At 36.1% G+C, this 25,084-nt stretch overlaps 1 protein-coding gene across 1 annotated transcript; it reads left to right on the top strand.

Moving 5' to 3' along the window:
- The first annotated feature begins 1,775 nt into the window (after positions 1 to 1,775).
- LOC149934350 (acyl-CoA synthetase short-chain family member 3, mitochondrial-like) lies at positions 1,776 to 24,561 on the top strand. The gene is made up of 17 exons (XM_090181457.1): positions 1,776 to 1,901; positions 5,448 to 5,604; positions 5,953 to 6,097; positions 11,142 to 11,330; positions 12,314 to 12,457; positions 12,526 to 12,663; positions 14,399 to 14,584; positions 15,700 to 15,810; positions 17,511 to 17,551; positions 17,620 to 17,726; positions 18,484 to 18,579; positions 19,458 to 19,521; positions 19,599 to 19,680; positions 20,593 to 20,715; positions 21,954 to 22,053; positions 22,119 to 22,309; positions 23,487 to 24,561. Exons 1-17 carry the CDS (start codon positions 1,871 to 1,873, stop codon positions 23,568 to 23,570), a joined length of 1,989 nt encoding a protein of 662 aa, XP_090037583.1. The 5' UTR covers positions 1,776 to 1,870; the 3' UTR covers positions 23,571 to 24,561.
- Positions 24,562 to 25,084: the final 523 nt, after the last annotated feature.

The raw sequence follows: 25,084 nt of genomic DNA, 5'->3' as shown, positions 1-25,084 counted from the left end.
TCAAGCACTAAGATTTTTTACGCCCATGGCGTCGTCATGTTAACACAATTTAAAACTGCACCGCTTAACCTTTTCTAATTAATACGAAACCCAAAATTTTATAATTTGTTTATAGTATATTTTATGATAGTCGTGCTGATATTTCTAATTTTAAAATTTACTAAAATTTTACAATACCAATTTCGATAACTTCAATTGATTTTAATTTCTTTGGGAGGTATGAGATATGTTTTTCGGTTTTAAAATAATCCCGAACCCATGGATGTCATGTTAAATATCTCCATTTGAGGGATGGTTTCAATGCGGCATTTTTAAATGGAATTTTTAACAAAAACGTGGGGCTATAATTTAAATACAATTGAAAAAGAAATATCTTCAACAATGGGATAATGGGGCATACCGTTTATAACTCTTACGCAACCTTACCTATTGAAACGAATGCATCTAGCAAAACTGTAAACTACCATCGGCGTTTCTTTCAATTTATTTAACGATCTATCAAGGCTTATCATTCTAAATGACAAATAAAACTTTGAACATATAATAGCAATACGTTAAGCTGAGTACATTGAAAATAACTCAATTTTGGGCTCCCGTTACGCTATTCGCTTTGTTTTCCTTTTTTGAATATTTCTAGCTTAAAACCACAACGTACTAAGTCCAAAGTCACGTTTCCAAAAAATCGCGATTACAATTTAAAATTCAATTCCATAAAATCAACGTTCTATCTTAACATAATAACCATTTAACTGATTTTACAGTCGGTTCCTATTAAAAATAAAATCTCACAATTGAAATAACCACGCTATAGTTAAAGTTTATTAAATGGTTTTGTCCAAACATTCATTTTACTCGTGGTTTTCGTGTTTCCTCCTTTACCCAAATCAGGAATACATACCTCTACTTGGAATGCTTATCCTGCCGTATCGCGTATAGTAAGATCACTCTGAGGGCTTTGACCCCGCCTACGAGAGAGAAAATCTCTTCTGCGCGCGCTCCCCTCTCACGTAGTTGTTTGTTAAGTTCACGTAGTGACGTCAAAAAACCGTCAGCCACATCGAGACTAAAATCTGCCGCGATAAGCATTCCAAGTAGAGGTATGGATTCCTGCCTAAATTTACTAAAATTTGAATATGTTTGCGAAATCATGGACTGATGTAAGCATTTTTTAGGAGATAATTTTTTGGGGATACAAATACATACACTTTACCACCGACTGAAATCTGGGAGGTACAACACTGTACCCCCTATTCCGCAAAAGCTGTGGTTCTTTATCACTTTATTATATAAATATATCTCTAACGACCCGATTTCTACTTAGTACGTTTTCACTTTAAGCTAACGGCATTTTAAAATACAGAAAAAGAGTCAACAGTGAGCAACGTACCCTTGAGCCCCGAGCGCCAACCGTGTAATTATAGAGCTAGAAAGGAGAAGGAAATGTACTTCGTTTTCCTTCAATTTCTTTGAAGCAGCCCCTGTCATTATCACACAGAGAATAAAGGCAGTTAAAATGAAACTTAATAATCAAATATATTATTGAATTTTAAATAAATGTACGCGTAGTTTCATAAGTATTATAATAGACAATTAAATCTCGCTAATTTCCTTTTGCGCGATTGAAAGAGTTTTAAAAATGCCACTCTAATATTTACTATTCGCCGGACTTATTTTTAACTCAGTCACAGAGATAACCGGATGATTTGAAAACCGTTGGTGATATTGAAGAGATATAAGCTCTTCAGGATTTACACTTAGAACGCATTATCAACGAGGCCAAGGAAAACGATTGGGACTTTTAAAACCGATTATTGTTCTCGCAGTTCGCGCCACAACGCCAATCAGATAATCAACTTTTTCTTCAACTGAAATGGCGAAAACTAACGGAACTTTGGATAATAGTAAGTCGTTTTAATGTTTTATGTAAAAAACCGGTTAAAAAACCGATTCATTTCATTTATTTCCATGCCAGTTACTAACTAAAAACTATATATTTACAAGATTTGAAAACACATGACGTTCTATAATAAGGTTTATTTTTGTATTTTAAGGAGCATATTGATTGAAACCAAATGAAACTTTAATCTTTGTATTTTTAATACATTTTCCTTTATTCTATTTTCATTTTTATATAGATATTTAAACAATAATGGTATTTGTGAAAAAGACCGATAAAGCTATAAATTATCTTACGACTTAAAAGTTAAATTGCGCGAGGAAATACCTCTGCATGTGAGCAATGAGTTCAATGAGACTTTTAGAGGTGCCAAAACGACTTTTCAAATTCGGTAAATTACGTAAAATGTGGGATTAATAAATTAAAACTTAATTGTTATTAAACAGGTTAAGTTACTCCCGAAAACGTGAACGGGCAAACTTGTTGAAGTGTAGATTGCACAGAATAAACCTACGTCTACACCCCTACAAGTTTTCCCTACAAATTATGGAGGGAGATTGAAATTTTTGTTTATCAGTTTATCCGGTCATGTGTTTTCAATTCGTGTAAATAAAGTCAACTGCGCATTATTTACGTTCGATTTCTGTTTCACAAAATTTTCCGCTAAATAGAAAAAAATTGGTACAAATATTATACAGGGTGTTTCAAATGTTATGCAAAAATTTGAAGGTGTTGTAGGGGTGAGTTGATAATTATGCCTGTTTTCTTCCCATTTTCCTACGATGAGTTAAAATAGCACCAGAGAGCTTCAAAGTGTGGCCTACTAGCCCCTGGAAGTGGGCTGCAACAAGCGCAAAACCAAGCAGCAGGGACTTTAAATACTGTTTAAGTTAACTTTTTTTACGCTGGTTACCTCAATTTATTTACAAAGTCCGTTTTTTACCTATCACACGAACCCAAACCTTAATGTTCGCATTTCCCTGCTGCTTGGTTTTGCGTTTGTGGCAGGCTTCTTCCAGGGGCTAGTAGGCCACACTTTGAAGCTCTCTGGCGCTCTTTTAATTCATCGTACAAAAATGGGAAAATAACAGTCATACTTCTCAACTCATCCCCTTCAACTCCTTAAAATTTTTGCATAATCTTTTGCAACACACTGTATATTTTATAAATTATAAGTTGACTTAAAATTCTTAGTTTAATTCGGAAACGAATACAACACTAAATACTGATGTTAACTCTTTAAGTATAAGATCTTCAGCGATATTTGAAAAACGAATAAAAACACAATTATCACCCTTTTATTTATCTTCGAAGTATTTACAGCATTATCTCAAATCGAAGAATGTACGCTTGAAAATTGTAGAAATTCAGGCCAGCGCGTTATTTATTAATTTTCTTCGTGAAAAGATGGAAAAACCTGGGAACGAATGATAAACCATTTTCGATATCGCTCTAAGTACTTTCATTTTGTTTACCTCTGATAAAGGAGAAACGATATTGCATTTTGCTATAGCCAGAAGCTTATATCTCTTACTAAATGATACCACTCGGGGCACTTTTCAATGGGCGCGAATTTCCAAACAAATCGTGGAAACAGGGGCGTAGCGAAGCATTAAGGTGGGGGGAGATCAATTTTTGGCAACTCAAAGCCTAAAAATTGCCAACTACATGGTATATATTTTTCACTAGCAACTGTCTAATTAAATTCATAATAAATGGCTTTGATTTAAAAAATTTCCCTAAAAATAAAAAAAATGTAATGCATTTCTGGAAATATTTGGTGTTAACCCAGTTTTAACGCCTATGGTTTAAAAAGAGTGTTTGGCGGCTCGGGTTGGCGGATAGAGCATTCTCTAGGTATTTTGGCGATAAATCGGGGTACACGAAGGTCGAAGAAATGAAGAGTACTTAGACGAGGCCAAAACAATTATCATAAAAAGCTCATTGGACTGCAGTTCGTGATTTCTATTTCGTCGTCATGTACCCTATTGTAGTAAAAATACTAGTCCTCCACCTAGGATAACATTTGGCTCGTGCGACTACTTTCAATTAAGTAATATTTCTATTGTTTTAAAAGCTAGTCTTAAACCCATTTCAAGCCATTGAATTTAGTCTCTCGTATGACCGTGCGTATCTTTTATGTAGACGTACACTCTGTTAAATAAGTCTTCGGCCGTTGGAATTTTGGCACTTATTTGCGATTATCTCCAAAACTATGAATGATAGCAAGTTTAAACCAATTTTATTTTTAATATTTTACTAATATCTTTCATACCTATGTCTTGATTAACGTGTAGCATTTCCATATCCGCCGGAAACACCAAATATCAATTTTGACAACTTTTTTAATAATAGAGTTACGCCCCTGAAACCTGCATTTTTGGATTCAAAGGGGTTGATTCATATTGAGAAAGTGCCATTGTTATCCGGCTACGTCTAACCGCTGCTAATGATATGGCCTATTGAAAATTCGGGTCTCATTCGGAAAATTCGAAAATTCCTAATTAATCAATATTATTAATCCGGCATATAACCACACCGTTCCAACAACTCGTTAAATCAATATATATATGCTTATTGTGTTACCCGCAATAAGATATTATTTCTCGGTTGCCTCGAGCATTTTAGAATTTTCCGAATGAGACCCGATAACACTACTTTGTCTATGGAAATTAAATAAAAAAATAGTGTTGGGAATTTAGTCAAGATAGAATAGAGTTGGAAAAAGGTTAAATATATGTTGGGATTTTGGGATCTGGATGAGTGACACATAATTGAACAAAAAGCTATATTATATCGTTTTAAATATATTTTAACGTATTGAAGTTTCTATAAATAACAAAGAAAATATCATATTACTTTGAAATATAGAAATTCAAAGTTTGCCAACTTTAAGAGTGAAATCTCTAGTTTGCCAACTTTAAGATTGAAATCTCTAGTTTGCCAACTTTAAAATTGAAATCTCTAGTTTACCCACTTAAAGATTGAAATCTCTAGTTTGCCAACTTTAAGAGTGAAATCTCTAGTTTGCCAACTTTAGGATTGAAATCTCTTGTTTGCCAACTTTAAGATTAAAATCCCCAATTTTGCCTACTTTAAGATTGAAATCTCTAGTTTGCCAACTTTAAGATTAAAATCTCTAGTTTGCCAACTTTAAGATTGAAATCTCTAGTTTGCCAACTTTAAGATTGAAATCTCTAGTTTGCCAACTTTCAGATTGAAATCTTTAGTTGGCCAACCCTGGAGAAAAGGAGGTGGAGGTGGCTCTCCGCCCACGGGGGGATTTATGAGTTATCAGTGCACTACTAAAGGTATGAAGTCCCCTTGAACCACGTATGGCCCCTCATATAGAAAACTGTCGGTGGGCACTGAGTAGGGCTATTAAATTATATAAAAACTATATTTTCCGGTTGGTATAGTTTTACTATGTATTTGCCGCGGCCCTATTTTTTCTTAATTAAATCTAGTCTATTAATACTTATAGGTGAATATTCATGAAATGTCTTTTTAAATAATAATAATTGACTTGGCGCATTTTTTAATTGAATAGAAGAAAACGGACTCGACCGGACAGAGGAATGGTCCGCGCTGAAGCAAATCCTCTCAACTGAGAAGGAAGAATACTGGGAAGGTATTGCCGATAAATTAATATGGGCCAAAAAATGGGACAAAGTTTGTGATTTCTCCGACGATCCAATTACGAAATGGTGAGTGCCCACGATGTAAAGATGGTCAAGCGTTGCCAGATCCTGGCAATCAAATTATCGTACACTGGCTAAAATTATCTAGGGATATTAAAGTTACGTTTAAAAGAAAACATTTATTCTAATGTTTTAAAAATCTTTGACTAAAACAAAAACTAACATGAAATCGTTGCAGTTTTAATAGGTTTTCGATCAAATTAAAATATTATAGTAAATTATCGTACCTGCAGACTGAACTATAGATAATATCTTACTACAACGTTGATATTATCGCCCTGTACGATAATTATCGTACGTCTGACAACGCTGCGATGGTCTGTTGATTGTTAATTCTCCGTTTAACACTCGTAGGTTCACCGGGGGTAAGTTGAGCATATGCTACAACTGCTTGGATAGACAAATCGAAAATGGTCTCGGCGACCAGGAGGTTTGGATCTTTGACAGCCCCGTTACGGAAACCAAAAGGACCTACACCTACAAACATATTTACAATGAGGTGAGAACTAGATTTTTAGTTTAGACTGATTCATTAATTCCTTGTGCAGAAGTCGGGTGCGTAGAGGTTCCATTTAAGCGCTATTATTAGAAAGGTTAAGCAGGGCGCTTTTGAAGTTTGAACGCCAACGTCGAGAGTCACGTGATCATTCTGACGGTGTTCTTTCCGCGTTTCTACTTCGGAATCGGAACTTTATTTAACTTTAAGACGACGCCATATTTCCAATTTTCCATCGAGCTAATGTGACTCGTAGTATAATATCTACAGCAGCGGTTCCCAAAAGGTGTTTTATTGGTAAAACAAGTTTTTATTTTCGTCCAGTACGCGGATTTAGAAAATATTTCTGAAATGTGTTAAAATTCTATTGTAACTGTTCATGGTTAATTTATCAGTCAAAATGAAAGCACGCTTACCCGATTTTAAAGAATTTTATATCACGAACGTGTAGATACTCCCGGCGTTATCGTTCAAACTTCTAGAGCGTCCTGCTTAACCCAAGTTAACCGCTCTAGTAATAAATACTTTCTGATTTATGATTTAATGGACGGAGATACGCTATTTCCAAAAAATTTAGGTTTCAAAACTCGAAAGGTAACCCGAAAAAAGTCATATTTTGTTTCTCGCGCTAATGGGATAATTACAAAATTTTAAGTTTGGACTTTTGACGCCATCTGGTAAGATTTCTGGTATTTAACCATTGACCTCTAATGGCGTTACCCCTGTAAAAGGATCTTCTACCGTGCACCCGTGTAATAGAAAACAGTTTCAAAATACCCATACGTGAACGGAACTGGGTGAACCCACTAAAATCGATACCAACCCGATTTTGTAAGCCTAGTCTGAAAACAGTAAGCAAACCCATCGGGGGTTACCGCGGTAGGTATACCATTTAAGTTTCCAACATTATTTAAATTTTTGTTTGAAGTGTACTAGTCATAGAGTAAATCACTCACATAGAGTGGAAGGCTATTTAGCAGCGAAACTTGTTAACACTTTTCGTACGCAACGTCTTGTTTTCGAGGTGTGAAATTAACAAGTTGGCCTAAAGGTAATGTACAATATCTAGAAAAAAAAAGTTTATACTCTAAAACATTTAAAAACAAAACCGTCGCTCTTCGGACTATATTTATTCACGCCTCGAGAACAAGGTGGCCCGTTAGGATTAATGTTTCATGCGTTTCCATAGAGCCTTCCACTCTATGCGAGTGTGTTACTCTATGGTACGAGTGTAAGTGTTACTCTATAGTACGAGTGTAAGTGTTACTCTATGGTACGAGTGTAAGTGTTACTCTATGGTACGAGTGTAAATGCAAGTATGCTTAACAGGTGGCGTTGTCCAAATCCTGTATTTCTACTTTGTCTTACATATCATAATGAGATCTTTTATATTACGACAAATAATGATACACATTTAATGATTGATAATTAATGGGTTGAAAACATATGCAGCAATTAACCGCTAATTATTATCAAAAGTTAATCAAGGTTCCAATTAATTTTTCCTTTTATTTGTCAATCTGGCGCGATATCATTTTATTTTAATGTATTTATTTAATGTTTTTATAACGTAGTTGATGTTAAGTACGTATAGTTTGAAGGTTGCATTTTTACATTAAAATAAAATGGCCGGTTAAAACCTCGTCAGATTGACAAATAAATGGAAATAATTATTGAAACCATGATTAAATTTTCGCCGACCAAATAGCGATTTGGTAAGAAGCGGTTAATTGTCGCGCATGTTTTCAACCTGGGAATTATTAGTCATTAGGAGTTTCTCGTTAATTGTCACTGTATAGTCGAACATCGCCAGGTCGAGGCCAATAGAATTTGGACAACGGGAATGTTGCCAACGCCCAAATTACTTTCGGGTCAATTTGGGGAATTGGACCACCCGCTAAGTTTACTTCTATTTCATTAAACCATCAAATTGGATATAGTTGTTAATGAAAATACCCTTACCACAGTAGCCACCGATCAGATGAGGCTTATAAAATCTGATTTACTAATCTAAATAATGTTCTAGCACTCACAAGTCTAGTGTGTAAGTTATTAATAACTAACAAGGATACAAATTGACCAAAAATGCATTTAAACTTCATGAAATTTAATTTTTTTTAATCAATTTTAATGTATTTTTCCGGTTTTTGAAATTTTAAAAATTTAAATATTTTTGAAAACGTTTCACAGGGGGGGACCCTTAAAATCCTTCAGATTCCCATGTTATTTCCAATGGAAAAATTTCCAAATGATGTTGTTAAAAACGTTTTCGGTTGCCATGGCAAAACGAAAGCCCGTCGCAACTTTTCCTTTGCAGGTTTTTCAAGTTACATAGAGGTGTACATTATACCCGAGTTTGAACAAAATCGGTGATTATCACCTCGGGTCGTCTCCTTGTAAGTAAAGAAGACAACGTTATTTTCGTACACTATAAAACTCTTTTAATATTTCCCCAAAATTATATTTCACATGCAAAAGGGCGATTTAATTTATCTGATTAAGTAGTCACCCGCGTCAGTGGTGGGGACCCGGGGGGACTGAGGGGCTTGTGTCCCTTCAGAAATAATTTGAGGACAGAGAGCCCGCCAGGTAAAAGAGAATAAATCACTGCTTTCGTTTTTATAAATCAGAATACTAAGGACCTAATACGCCTAAAATCTAGTCCAATTATATGGTTCCAAGACATAATTTAGTCGTAAATTGTTGATTCATTAGGTTGTTGAGCTTGTGAACCTTTTGAAAGCAGAGGGTCATCAACGGTCGTAGCGTGACCCGCCGTTTTTCGAGTTGGCGCTATCAACGGTTTTCGAGCGCAACAACGGAAAGTACCGTAGGTCCACAATTATACGCAATCAATATTTGACGTCTGTCTTGATGGAGGCCAGCCTGTTGATGCTTTGTACTTAGACCTCGTGACCGAAACTGTCAGTGAGAATGTTGTAGAGCATACTTAAAATCGTACAAATAAAGTAGGTTCGGTTGAAAAAGACCAATTTTCCCCCCAGATATGAGGTCATGAAAATAGCAAGTGGGTCATAGAAGGCAATAGCCATGTTCAAAAATGTTGAAAATTTACTTCGAGTGTGACTAATTTGTAGCTTATCAGCACAACACACTTCATTAGTTTCGTAAGGTTCAATAATTCCCCATTTGCTGCAGTCACGTTTATTAGTTTGTAAAAACGTTCATGGTCGTATTTACATAACATTTTTTTACAACGGTTTATATAAAAGTCGGTTTTTAATTTATTATTAAAAGCGACACTAGTATTAACTGTCATCAGTCTCATGCTCCAATCGTGTATGTCTGTTCAAACTCTCCAAGAGCGCGCTTTTATTTTTCGATCAAGAGTTAGCCCGTTGTTTTAAAATTGCCAGACTAACAGAACGCCAAGTTGTAACGCCGTTCTCCGAGCTGTTCGGGACTTCAACAACAATGTAAATGTCAATCAGATCCCACGGACAAGGCCATCACAACACCGACATGGACGACACTGTACTAGCCCACTTTGTTGCATACCCTCAAACAAGCATTGGACGAGCAAGCCGGTAGCTGGGTTTAACAAGGGACCATGTCTGGAGGATTCTTTGCCGTAACCACTTCCATCCCTTCCAAGCGACCCTCCATCACGTCTTCGTTATGGAGATATGGAAGGGCAATATGATTTGTGCAACTGGCTTAGCATCATGTCTGATAGAAACCCCTATTTTCTCAATCAACTCTCCAAAGAGTGTTAATGTTCTTCAACAACCAAAACACCTACAGTTGGAGTGACGTAAATACTCACTGAGGATTCCTTCATCACCACCAAGTGCAATTCCGATTCAACTGATGGGCTAGTCGGCTCGCGGATAAGATTGTTGGTCCTTTTTCCTGCTACAACGTTTGAATGGGCATAACTAGATAGATCTCTTGCAGAACGAAGTAGCGGACACGTTGGAGACATTATTTGGCCAACTACAGACGTCTTTGGTTCCAATATGACGGTGCCTCACCACATCAAGCTCATGCTGTTGCAGATTATCTGACCACGAAGTTTCCTCAGCGATGGATTAAAATGAGCGTTCCCGTGGGAACTTCACTGGGAAGGCCTCCGAAGTCACCAGTCTGAACACTACTCGATTATTGAATGTGCAACTTCATCAAGACGAACGTATACCAGACACCGGTGGAAAGCATTCCGTCTGGTACCTTCCAATAACACTCATTTAGAGAGATGCACCATCGTACGGAAAGATGTATCGCTGCAAACCAAAACGGGGGTATTATTGAACTTTTAATGGGAATTGTTTGAAAATAACAAAAATTTAAGCCATTAATTTCATACGAAGCGAATCAAATGTGATCTGCTGATAAGCTACAAATTAGACACGCACAAAGTAAATTTTCAACATTTTTTAACATAGCTATTGCCTCTTATGACCAACTTGCTATTTTTCATGACCTCATATCTCAACCGAAGAAACTGTATCTTTACGTTTTCAAATTTTCAACAACGTTCTCAGTGACATTTTTCGTCTACCGGTCAAAACATACATTTTTGAAAAACGTGAACATATTTTTAAATGTTTGTGACATTTACAATTAGCTAGTCCCGTATTCCATACGTATACCATGATAATTTCAAAACTCTACCTATTATTGTTTTGGAAATAAAAACCATATTTGGTATTCCCCAAAATTAACTTTGTTTCCGAAGTAATTAAGGTGATCAAGATGGATTATCGAAAGCTCAAAATAAATTGGCTTATGGTCTAGATAGTCCAATAACTATATAGTTAAAATTTATTTAATTTTAAATCGTAATGTATCAAAAGTTACCATCACACACAATTTTTTTAATGGGAAATAGGAAAAGAATTAACTTTAGAACGTACCATCCAGGCAATTACCTACAAAATCGGTTATATGGATAATGCTCATACGAGTAATTGTTTTTACGTAATCTCAGTATGAATGTTGAGCCTGAAAAATCCCTATTAAAATTAAGTTTATTTATTTCGTGTCATAAACGTCCGGCGTTATTATAGTTCATAATTTTCCTCAGGTGACAAGGTTGGCGGGTGTCATCAGAGGCTTTGGATTGAAGAAGGGAGACTTGGCCTTAATCTACATGCCAACCATCATTGAAACAGCGTTTGCTATGTTGGCATGCTGTCGCTTGGGAGTGATTCATTGCGTCATGCCCGGAGGACTTCCCGCGAAAGACATGGCTGTCAAAATCGACCACGCCAAGGTAATTGCACCAGTTCATTATTTCTGCAGAGCGGTGCGATAGAATTTAAACAGTGGCAGCTAGGAGCAACAAACACAAGGAGAACGCAGCTAGCCTTTAAACACGCTAACGAAGGGTTGTGTACGAATTTCATTGGACGAGCTTCACGAGCCTTTACGCTGAACGTTTTAAGACAATATTCGAATTTTCCCCTTCCGACGGCAGCAGGCGCTAAAGCGTCTAGCCAATGAAAAACGTACACAAGAAAATTCACGACTTTTGACGGGTTGCGTTCTCCTTGTGTGGGGTGTTGTGTTTGTTGCTCCTAAGTGGCAGTATCTAGGCGTTTGAACGAGAGCTTTGGAAGAATCTATGCCTTCGCGAAGAAAGTCTTTTGACGCTAACATAACAAAACTAGCAGAGTTCCAAAATTATATCTTAGAAACTTTGCCAAAGCAAGGTTCCTGATCACGCCAGCAACGTGCTTGAACAATAATAAAACGCGCTGTGATCTTTGTCTAAACATAAAACTTTGTTTTCGTGTACCCATAGTTTACCGAAAATGTCTGGCGTTCATTTTACAAGGCTTAAGCTTTGTTTCCACAAGTCCGAAGTTAAGTGAGGCGCTGTTAGCGGAAACCAAGCTTAACCCTAAGTTTTTGCTAGCGCTCAGCCTTGCGCCACTAAACTTTACACGCGTAAAGAAAACTCATTTTAGCGGGCGATAGTGGAAACAAAGCTTCAGATGTATTTCAATATTAATCACTTTTTACCCTTTTTAACACTCATGCTGCTAGAAAAGAATAAAAACTTACGATAACTCTATCTCGATTTGTTGAGTTTGAAAATTATGACGTTCAATATTTTTATTTTAAATCTTTAAGTTAAAAAATATTCGATCCCGATTATAAACACGCAAAAGAAAACGGTCGAATTTGATGACGTGAGCCCGGACTTCTAGAACGCTTTCCTTAACCTTTCTAATAAAGCTTCTTCGATTTCAGCCCGCGTTGATAATGGTAGCGTCTCACGGATTTCACGCCGACGGTTGGATCAGCTACAAGGACATCATAGACGAAGCTTATTCAATGGCATCCCACAAACCGAAAAACATTTTAGTCTTAAGGCGAACAAGTATTAGCGAAAATGTGAGATTGTATTTGTAAATTTTTAGTAGACTGCCTCTTCACGAAGGCGGTATTTTGTTTAATTGTAGATTAATATGGTAAACGGGCGAGACATTGACTGGGACGCAGCCGTGAAGGAGGCGCAACCCGTCCTGGAATGTGTTAATGTGGACGCCACAGACCCTCTCTTCGTCATCTATACATCCGGATCTACTGGGGAACCCAAAGTAATTGCTTTACTTTGAAAACATAAGTTTATTATTATAACCAATTAAAATTTGCGTGAGTTGCCTAACTTCATGATGTGAAATATTTACTGACGGCCAATTCTAGAATGACCCTAATACCAAAAGACATTGAAGATGAAGAGCCCTGAGCTCCCCTAGCTTCTACCATAGGTTTCCTGAAAACTTCGAACTTCGCTAACCTCCCTCTTACCCCCTATACCAGCGAGCCAATCATATTATTCAAATTCAAATCTTTTTTTTTAAATAGTACCCGCTACACTAACGAACCTAGTAGGAATTCGGGGCTGATTCACGAATAACGCATTTTCAAAGTGCTACGCCCGTCAAATGTAATCATGCGCAAGGGGGGAAAGAACTGGACGGAGAAGTTGGCACACGGAGGCAGCCTCGAGGCATGTCTCTTGCTAGTACGTACTCTTTGCCCCGTCGTCACACTGAGCGCGTGCTGGAACCTATTCCCAGGCGTGATAATTTCTTTTCAAGTGGCAACTTTTTGTCACTAGAGGTGCTTATCATTTTGGGTATGAACTATTTCGACTTACTGACCGGCATTTGGAATCTAATTATAGGCTTATGACGCGAAGAATTGATATAATTTGAATGAAGGTGGTGATGGAGTGGTTAGCACTTTCGCCTCGCAACAAAAGGAGCCGGGTTTGATCCCAACTTGTGGCACTAGGTGAACACTCGGAACAACTCCTTCTGCGTTGAGTTTGCAAGTTCTTTCCCCACTGGTTTAAGGGGTTTTCCACCGAGTTCTTCGGTTTCCCCTTCAATAAAAACTTGTTGAGGTTAACGGTAATAGTTAGTGTAGGGAGCTGTTGGCTCGAACGCGTGGCATGCAGGGCTTGCCACCACCCTCCTACGCATTGTAACCCGGCCACCTGAATTAATGGCTTAAAAAGTCGCTTGATGACTTACGCCTAAGGTGGTGCCTTGGGTATTAGCCTAGCTGATTATTATTTATTATTAGATGGTGAACTGTTCACGTATGCAATTTCCTATATCATCTTCGCTAAGCTGGTTTTTTTATTTGAAAACGCTCCTAAAGGTTTGTCAGCCGTTCCCCTAACTTCATTCATTACGTTCTTAAAATGTTTTTAAATAGGTTCAACAACCATTTATAAATTTCTGGACTGTTTACTGAAGCTGCATGTAGTGAATTAAAATATTTCCAATTTATATTACAGAAAAGGGAAACGTTTTCGGTTCAAATTTTAGTTTGTGGGATAAAGATTGGAGATCCTATTTCTCAAAATGTACCACCGAAACTAAAATTGAACCAAAAAGGTGGATTTTCCTATAAATGAATGTTGATATCTGTACAGGAGATTGATTGATACGCACCTAATTTACGAGATTAGTAAATAGATGCATGAAAGCGTAAAAATATAAATAATTACCTAAATGAATAATATTCATAAATAAAACTAAACTAAAAACAAATAAAGCAATGAAAAATTCAAAAAATAAACAATAATTAATTATTTTTTGAGGTATTTATATAGGTAACACGTACCAACGAAAATATAATTTTAGGAACATAGTCAACTTGAGGTCCTTTATTTGCCTAAATATTTATTTTTTTGAAATAAATTCAAGAGCCCTTAGAGATTTAAAGTGAAACAAAAAATAATCGGGGTATTCGGTGGAAATTAGCGTTTTTCCGATTGAGATACTTCTTGGAGACATAAAATTATGTCAATTCTTTCAGGGTATTGTACATCCAGCCGGAGGTTACGCTGCGAGACTCATCAACGATATTTCGAAAATTCTACTGAATAAAGAACGAGTAAGCGAAACCATCGCAGCGACATCTAGTTTCGCCTGGATCGTTGGGAACACGTGTTTGCTGTACCTCCCACTTTTGCTTGATAATGCGAAAGCCGTTATATTTGAGGTATTGGTTTCAGTCGCGAATGTATTCATGCATTCGTACCATAAATATCTAACTGTCAGTGATGCCGGATCACGGCAATGAAATTTCCCCTTTTCAAAGAGTCAACCGTAGAAACAGTAATATTTTCGCCAATATTTATTTTATTAATCCACGGAAAAGTGGTATTGATTGTGTTCGAAATCATTAATGCTGCAGGCCATAGTATAGAAAATACAGCACCATCTACATTCTCAATATAATACAATTAACTCAAAAATTGATGTTTTATTAGTTATTAGTTAAGATCTTAAATGCACTATTTAGCAAGATTGCAGGGCTACCAGCTCAACCGAATTCTACAAAAACCTTGTGATCGGTTGTTGTAATTATAGTATTTATATTCAAATACAATTCTTAGATTTCGCCAGTTTTTGATGGGATTTAAATTTTTCCTTTTTCGGTATTAGGGTTCGAAATTTCCCTCGATCTGGGGTCATTTCCCAATTATAGCGGTAAAATCAAGGATCCTATATGTTAGAAGGATATGAGGCGAGGGACAAAAAATGGCAGGGCCGTCGGTGGGTCATGCGCGATTTAGATTCCGTCAAGGACAAAACATGTAGGAAGCACCGCCAACATTTGTCCTTGAGGGAATAGAAACAAGACGTCCCACGTTTAGAGGCTCTCTTAATATCGACGGCGTTTTGAAAACACGAGCTGGCCGGAGGGCTACCTATCCTTCTAACATATAGGATAATTGGTAAAATTCTACCCGTTTTAAGCCAATGAGGATATAGTATAACGAACACGTGGGTTGAAAAAAACTTCAACGAAAAATCCCGGGTTGGATAATCTTAGAAAAATTACTTTACAAATACGAATTTTATTAAATAATTCAGGTGTGTAATAATATTTTAACATATTTTTTTATTCAATCGAAAAGATGCGAATTAATATTTTACGAAATAAATTTTGGCGCTACACCTTGGCAACAAAAAGTCTCCACTTTAAAAGGGTGCCGAGCCAAACTTCCCAATACACTTAGATATTCATAGTAGAAATAAATACATTAAAGCTTCAATGATTAGACTGTAAATATCCAGCAGCGTAATCATCCTTTTTGAATGTTTGAATAGGGCGATCCGCTACTCTCATCTGACATCAGCGTATTCTACGGTCTGGTTCAAGAATGGAAATTGACCCAAGCAATCGTCAGGCCTGGACTCCTCAAATACCTGAAGGCAATGGTAGGTTTCCATTTAGTACATGAGCCAGGGACACCTTCCAAGAATAGGGCTGTGCGAGTACTCGAACATTATCGATTACTCGGAAGTTTTTTGCTGTCGAGTATTCGAACTCGACCTCAAATAAGTAATTGGAAAATACTCGTCGGTTATCGATTACCAAAAAATTGCATAATCAGGTACTCGATTACTCGAATACGCTGCTATAAGTTCAAAGAGGGGTTTTTGCAACTTTTTGGGGTGGCAATAATAAACGGTATACCTACCAGGCGTACAAACAACAAATACTTTGAATGCACGTAGTACTTGCGCCAAACAATATTATTAAGTTTTGGTTTTGGTTTGGAGTGTCACTTTATGAGTTCGGCCATATACGGACAGTCGATACATAATAATTTAAAAAACTTTATATTGTATTGTTATTTTACTATTCATTACTATAATTAGGCTAGTAGCCTAGTATACTAGTCTTTTATATCCCACTAGTCACTATAATGTTAATAAAGGTTTTTTCTGAATTATTTTTCTCGAATAATAGAAAATTTGCCCTTAATCAAGTAATCGATTACTCGACGCGACTTCAATAATACTCGACTCGAATACTCGATGAAAAAACTGAGCTTCAATAGCTTTGACAGGCGACTGTTTTAGCCAACCTTGCTGATTTGATTTTTAGGTACTTAATTTTCGGGAAATTAATTGGATTGGAAGCAACGCTAAAATTCGTCTCAACATGGCCATTCTTTCAGTTAAATATTTTAACAACTTACGTATAAAATCAATTTTATTTACGCAATAAAATAAGTTTTTACTAGAGACTTCGAGTTTCAGCGTCTCTAGTAAAATTTAGTTTTTAACTAATTTTATTTCGTAAATAAAGTTGATTTAACTGATTATTTTTTATTGATAGTCATGCTTACTAAGAATAAATAAATGTTGATATAGAACTACCAAATAGACAAAAATTCGAGCGACTGAATTGCATATTTCTACATTTATTGAACCAAAAGCAAACCGCCAAATACGACCAAAGCCATTACAACATTAATTGAAGAAGAGTTACGCACCTTTCGTTTTAAATATTAAATAACTCCTGAGATATAATCCGTTATAAAAGGCATTAGCTGCTATCTTGGATTGCTGAACGATTGTAAGTGCCTTCGTAAAACATAGAAACTACCCATTGATCTGAAAATCGAAGCCGAATTCGGTGGGTGGTGAAAGCTTAACTAGCATAAACTTATTCTAAAAATTCAGCTTAAGTAGTTACGAGGTAGAAGTATGGTGTTTATTAAAGAAAATAACGATCCATACTGACTTATAAAAATTTAGTTTCGCTTTATATCATTTATATGTTAAAAACATACGCTGATATTTGGCTAGTTTTAAAAAATATACAGCTTAGTTTCTAAGTTTGTTTGACCCTTGCTTTTGTTAATTTGAGACTCATAGTTTTCAGAACCTTTTAGCGAGCCTACTAGTTGCTAACGCCGGAATGATACTTTCCGCTCTTTAAACCCACCTACAATTATATGCCCGAGAAACTATTAAACTACGTTAAACCTAATAACTAATTACGGTTACAAGGATTACTTGTTTGAAATAGTGTTAAATTGGTGAGAACGCCAAAAAAATCTTTTTATTCTTATCAAGAATTATTTTTAAAATCTCGACAAAATGCTAACCGTAAGATTTTGTTCTAGGATCCAGAAGGAAAAGTTGCATCCCGCTATGATCTCAAATCGTAAGAACAGATTTGTACAACCTTGGGTGATTTACATATAATTAATTGAATTTAACTATTTTAAATAGTATGCGACAAATATCGATGGGTGGCGAACGAACAGACGAAGGTACATTGAAATGGACCGCCAAAGTTTTCGACCAAGCTACGCTTCTAATTATGTATTCCCAAACAGGTAAGAATTATTTTTTTTAAACTTCTATGGTTATAGAAATTTCAAATTATTATACTTGGGAAACGTTATTTAAGTAAAATTTAATCAGTTTCTGAAATTTAAGACATATTTTACTCCAAATATTTATTTTATATTGGAATTTTTTAAATTCATGTAACATTGGTAATATTCCAAAAATTCAGCTGTGTTATTAATTTAAAACGTGTGGCGGCGCTAGTGTAGTCCCTTTTCAAAGTACCATTCTATACTGTCTATAATAGAGTAAAGATTTAATGCAACTGTCGGCTATATCATTGCCAACTGTATTATGATAAGGCAATTGTTATTAGAGATGGCAAAGAATATATCCGATTATTTGAAAAATTGACTTTACCGAAGAGCGTGGTGCCATCTATTAATATCATAGGAAGCTAAAATATAAAATTACGAAATAATAACGTCGTCAGAGAGCCATTGTAGAGTATTATAAATAGAAAACTTATACTATACTTAGTTGACTTTATCTTAAATTATGTATCCCATATGAAATATATTGTTCAATATTACTATAATAATTTAAGTTATTGTCAAATTTACAAACGAGCTAATCAACGAGAGGGAAACTTTTATGTCCCGCCTTTTGCGTCAAAATGTAGCCGAAGTATCTTGTTTTGATTTCGACTCTAGCGACATGTGTTGAAAAAAGAGCTACTTCACGTCATCTGATACTACTCTAGAAGTAATGATAGTTGAAACCATAATTATTACATATTTGCAGAAATAACCGCGGCTCTGTCCGTCAACGCTCAAGTCGCCCAGGAAGAGTACAAACCTGACATCGTTTTCAAATCTTTTTCGTTCACAGGAATGGATGGTAATTTTGAGCCAACATACATCGTGTAAATTCGTTAGGACCATAGAAAAGAATAATACTAATTACTCTCTTTTGGTAATGTTTTTACGCCAACTGGAACTGGGCAGAATTGGTGTAAGACCCCGCAGTCGAAGGAATACACTAACTACCTTACTTCGAATTCCCAAATCCTGTTATTCAGTAATATATAGTTTATAATCGCAATTGTTTGAATAGTTCTATTTACAAATTACTTAAACATTAGTAACGATTAATGTTCCTTTGTGGTCCGGGTCATATGGAGCAAAGGGGCGAGGCAATATGAGTTACCACACCGCTTGACACCGACTTTGGTGACGCCACGGACAGTTTTAAGGGAGCACGCCACGATAGTAGCGGCCCCAGGATTTTTCCGTCAGAGGGTAGATGTATAAGAGCATGGATTAACAATTAGTGTTAATCCATGATAAGAGCGGACCCCTTATTTTTATTTTTGGAAGCTTTGAAGATTTTTGGGCCCCTTTTTATTTACGTATATGGATTTTTTTACATAGCTAGCACAATATGGTGATTGATACTCAAAAATTTAATTTCTGTACTCCATACATGTCTTTAGTGGTTTAAGAAATTTATTTATTTATATTTAGGCTTATTTTGAATTTTTAGGGCACCTTCGGTAGCATTTGTGGTCTCTGCAAAATTTCAAGGTTGGATCTGTTGCATCTTTACAGAGTAGTCGAATCAATAGCGAAGTGCTCGAAATTATAGCTACTTAGATTTGTAACTTTTCGGTTTATGATGAAATTTTTAACGAATTTACAAGATGATCTTATTTGTAATATTATAAGCCTACAATGCACAATTCAATAGATTTCTAATATGATTACAATTAAATACAGTCGTTATTATGAAGCCTGACGGAACGATAGCAAAACCAAACGAAATTGGAAGGATATTGATCAGGTTAAGACCATTAGTATTTTATAACTTAAATCTGCATTTTACATGTATTGTTTTTAATTTTGATATTTCATAAACAGATTACCTTTACCACCTGGAGGCTTAATTACACTTTTAGGTAATCATGAAAGATGCAAGAAGACTTATTTTGCCGAATATCCAGTAAGTCTTTTTCAAAAAACCAACAGAAACGTTTTTAAAAAACCAATTTCAGGGGTTTTTACTATGACTGAATTAATAGATTTGGATTCCAAATGGGAGCATAAAGTTATATACAGCTGTGTTGCTCTGTGTTGTTTTAACTGTTATCGGCAGTTCACTGGTTTAAAAGGAATTATAAGCTGATTATTATTCTTATTATTATTATAGTCAGTATTCCTTTAGAGTACTGATGAGCGCGAAACCGGTCTACAGTTCTAATTTCTGCCTGAAACTTTCACTTTGAGTATAAAAGCTTTTGCAAATTGGAAGCAATAATTATCGGGGCAACAAGTTAATTTTAAATCTCCATTTCACACTCAACCGAATTGGTACGTTACGGTAGGAATTTTCCCCAAAATTTACGCGGTGAGTTGCTTTAGCAGAATCTTCATTGACCGAATTATCTTCCTTTGACCTCGAAGGCATAAGCATCTAGGAATAAAGGCACCTACAGATTTATCGCTCTAAAAATCAATCCTAACGGCAAAAACATTAAATTCGTCGACACTTTCTGCAGTATGCTCCCTTTAAACAGAGGCGTAGGAACGTTTTTGAGCCTCACATATATTTATATCAATTATAAAAGTCGACAAATATTTGGAAATTTCACTTTCCATTTGACCAAAAATCGAAAGTTGAATTTGAATTCGCTCTTTGTTACAAATTTATCTTTTTCATAATGGTTGTAAAAACCAACTCACAATACTTCAGGGGGGGGGGGGGGGCAAACACAGGTTGAACCCTATTAGAAAATTTAGGAGGGGACATTATCCCCTTGTCCCCCTGGTTCAAAAGTCAACTCATGCTTACAAAGTTCTGCATATAAACGGACGATTTCATGGTGTTCACTAATTGTTGTATCTGCAAATTTAGGGTTATTACGACACGAAAGATGAAGGCTACTTCGACGAGATGGGCGCTTTGAAGATCGAGTGTCGTGTAGATGACGTCATGAAACACGGAAATGTATACTTAGCTGCTCAAGCTGTTGAAGATGTGAGAATAACTTTTTTTTACAATTGTACACTATACTTTTAACTTGCAAAATAGACCACATAGTGGGTAGGGGGAAATTGCTACCAAAAACATTTTGATAAGGGCCTTCTTACTCTTTTAAAGTATCTGTGGAATTAGAAGAAAATATTGCTACATCCTCGAAAGATCTTGTATTTATCCCAAAACATTGTTGGGTTTTTCTTTGTGTATATCCTTGGGTAAAAGAAAATTCGTCGTTTATTGTGTCTTCGTATTGTATGTTCTGTGTCTGTGCTTGTGTTTCCTTGTACGTGTGTTTTCTGTAGCAGTAATACCTTTAAATTACGACCAAAAAACTCTGCACTTGCAAATATGGTTTTATTCATTTACCTTATATTTGGTTGTAAAAATAATATTGTAAACGGCAACATTATTTAACTTTAATTAGCTTTGTTTCAGTTCTTTCCTTTGTTCTTACGATCCAGAGGTATAAACTCTTTAGTGAATGTTGATAAAAAGAGTTATAATGAATACTGAAATATTTATATAGTTTAAATGGTCGCATTTCTACGAAAAAAATTATTCCTTGTTTTTCTAAGACATGAGGTACAGGGTGTGAAATAAATACATTTTCTCACTGTGAGATAAAGATAGGTTAGCAGAAACAGAGATGTAGATGGTAACTCTCAAAGGTAGTTCGAAAGGGAGTTTGATGGGGAGGTGTGACTAAACGAATCAATGATGCCCAATTTTCATAGGTCAAAAATCATCTCGCAACAGTAACTAAAACCATTTTCCAAGCTAATGTCAAACTTTAGTATTATGGCTACTAAATCCACCATGACATTGACCTCAACCTTAATCTAACCTTGACCTAACCTCAACCTTGATCTAACCTTAATCTAAGCCTTACATTAAGTTCTATCTAACCTTACATTAAGTTCTATCTAACCTTACATTAAGTTTTATCTAACCTTACATTAAGTTTTATCTAACCTTACATTAAGTTTAACCTAACCTTAGCCTAGCCTAACCTAACCTTAGCCTAGCCTAACCTAAGCCTAACCTAGCCTAACCTAACCTAAATCAATGAAGCACGCGTAACTCTCATTGTGTATAACGAAGCAGAAGCTAGGTAGTAGCGTTGGGGGTTACTTTCAATTCCATTCGTTTTAATGATGGTCATCACTTTCTTCTGTAATATCCGAATGTAATAACAGATAACGCGCGACATTTAAAAAACCTTTATACCGTTGTAGATTGTGGCGTCCCATCCAGAGGTGGAAGAATGTGTTGTGATATCAGTTCCTGACCTAATACTCAAAGAAGTACCAGTTACGCTTTTTACTCTGGAAATGGGTAAGTTCTAATCGGTGTTCTTGTGACGAATTTTTAAAGACCAAGCCCTTGATTTTCTTTGCAAGGTTCTGGGAACAAATTAACGGAGGAAAGGAAAATGCGCGTCTCAAATGAGATCATTTCCAAAGTGTCCGAGCATTTCGGCGAAGCCGTTAAGTTTGGCCAAGCAATTGCGATCAAAGAAATGCCAAGAACCAGAACTGGCAAGATTCAAAGATCGACTCTCATCTCGTTGGGCAAAGGACAAACTGTGCAGGTAAACAAGTATAATGGATAAAATTGAAAAAACAAACTCCCATAACTAGCGCGCTAGCCCACATCGGTACTTAAAGAAGAATTTAGGATTTTTATATCGCGAAATAGTATAGTACATTTCTTCAACCTTTCTATAGGCTTTGCCATCGCCGTTTTTAGCTTTCGCATCGCCACATTTTCGTAGCACCTAAGAAAGTTTCTCACTGGTCACTGCTGGGTTTTATATTTGCGGGAAATGCGCGGTATGAAAAGCCTGATTGGGTTGATTAGGCACCACTTACAACACAAACGAGCATAAATATTTATCGTAAATTAAAAGACAAAGAAAACAAACCATAAACATATTTTTTTATGTAGTCACAGTCACACACCATTCGTTCTTACATATCAGCCCATTCACAGACCATTCATTCTTACATATCAGATCATTCACACACACACACATTCATGGGAGAGAGACGGGACACCCGTGGCGGAAGTGTGACAACGTCCCAAATCATTTTTTGCCTCTGTCGGTGCCTACAAAAATATTATAAACTAATTATGTAAATAAATCAAAATATAGAGATAAGAAAATTTTTTACGCTCTTTCCTAACGAATTTACTAGTATATTTACGCTGTCAATGATACATTATGATTTCATTCTAAGCAATTTTATGTTTGTACCCATATCTACATATATAAAATCTGGCCAAAACCTCCGCCCGTTAATACGCAAAAGGCTGAAACACTGTCAGGTACCTGTGTGATGACTGTAGCACGGGTGACGGGGAATGGCGGACACATAGGGACGGTACATGGCAGCTAGGAGCAACAAACACAAGGAGAAAGCAGCTAGCTTTTTAACACGCTAACGCATAGTTGTGTACAAATGCCATTGGACGAGCCTTAACGCTGAACGTTTTACGGAAAGGGGGAAGACAATTTAGGAATTTTCCCTTTCCGAGGGCAGCTGGTGCTATAGCGTCCAACCTATGAAAACTGTACGCAAGAAAATGCACGACTTTTGACGGGTTGCGTTCTCCTTGTGTGGGGTGCTGTGTTTGTTGCTCCTAGATGGCAGCGCGTTTGGGCGCGAAATAAAATTTATTAATTGCGCAGAGCAATCTTACGATTTTTAAGGGTGAGACGATAATTAGTGATTATAAAATTAACACTTCTATTTTTGTTCCGGTAGGCATTGGGAGCGGTCGAAAATCCGTCCGTCTTGGATGACATTGCTCAGCTTTTAAGAAACGAAGGTTATGCAAATATTCAATGATGAATAACCTTTTAAACATTTTCACGTTTAAAACTGAAATTTTACTAATGACAAAAGTGCTTAGCGCCGAAAACAGGATTTTATTTGTAACAAATCATCGTCAGATAAGGATTATATATAATAAACATTATACTATATTTAAATCCAAGTAGTTTTACGAATTCTACTAAAATACAACTAAACGGATAAGTGCAACCGAGAACGTATTCAGGTGAACGGAGAATACGAAGCCGCAGCTATAGCACCGGATTTTATTAATCCCGGTGCCTGAATGCGTTCTGGGTGCAACCCACTATGGCGTAGTAAGACATCAATCAAGATGTTCAATTAACCCAGAAAAAACGGATAAAAAATAAATCGGTTAAGCCAATAGGTGTTTGTATAAAATAATAATAATCAGCTATTCTAATGCTTTAGTCCCATTCGGTTTTTATGTGTCCCATTCGACCGAACGCTTTTATGTGTCAAGAAAAGTAACTGAACCAAAACTGAAATAGTAAACTTAACCTAACCTAACCTAACCTAACCTAACCTAACCTAACCCAACCTAAACATGGATCTTCGATAGTACATACCTTATAAATAAAATACCAAATCACCCCGCCAATTGGGCTACATTTTAAAATTCTTTCGGTCGAATGGGATTCGGTCGAATGGGATTTCGGTCGAATGGGAATAAACGATTCTAATACCCAAGGCACCACCTTAGGCCTAAGTCATTAAACGACTTTTAGAGCCATAGCTCAGGTGGCCGTATTACAATGCGTAGGAGGGTGGTGGCCAGCCCTTCATGCCACGCGAGCCAACAGCTCTCTACACTAACTATTACCGTTAACCTAAACACGGGAGGTTATGTTTAAATGTTTTTTACGTCACTAGCTATAGCTATTGAAGATAGAGTGCACGCGCTGGAGTTGATAAATATTTTGGAATTTGAAGCAAGGACGCAGATAAAACATTTTACACCTTTAATTTTTTATTTAATTTTATTTTATTGAGACAATAAACTGAATATGATTTTTAGAGTTTTAGAGTATTTCGTTAATTTAAAATATACATTGCATTTAGCACTAGCCTCTGAATTTCAAAGCACTGAGGCAGAGGTCCGTATTCCACATTCGTTCATATGATAAAATTATATCCCCCTGTATTTCTAAGGCTTACAGAGCACCCGTGTGTTGCAAGGAAGTATGGGCGCTCCGAGGAACAAATTTGTATTAATTACTTTCAAGTTAAAATTTATTGGGATCTTTTGATTATTACAATTTAGTTAAACGAAGAATGCATTTATACAAGGCGTCTTAGGCGATCGACCAGGGCATTTTTTTTAAACTATTTGGTGTAGAGTTTGTGACACTTTTTGAAATAGATAGGAAGTTAATATTAAATTGAAGTTACGATACGTTGTCTAGGGGAATTAATTATGATATAAAGATTATAGTTAAGTGTCAGCATTGGATAAATATAAATAATAATTAAATTAAATTCAGTTACGATGTTATTAAATAAATGAG

The sequence above is a fragment of the Leiobunum rupestre genome, chromosome 7 (assembly GCF_980474605.1).
Source record: "Leiobunum rupestre chromosome 7, qqLeiRupe1.1.hap1, whole genome shotgun sequence".
Classification (NCBI taxonomy): domain Eukaryota; kingdom Metazoa; phylum Arthropoda; class Arachnida; order Opiliones; family Sclerosomatidae; genus Leiobunum; species Leiobunum rupestre.
The sequence above is the reverse complement of the archived record's forward strand: the minus strand, read 5'-3'. Positions and strand labels throughout refer to the sequence as shown.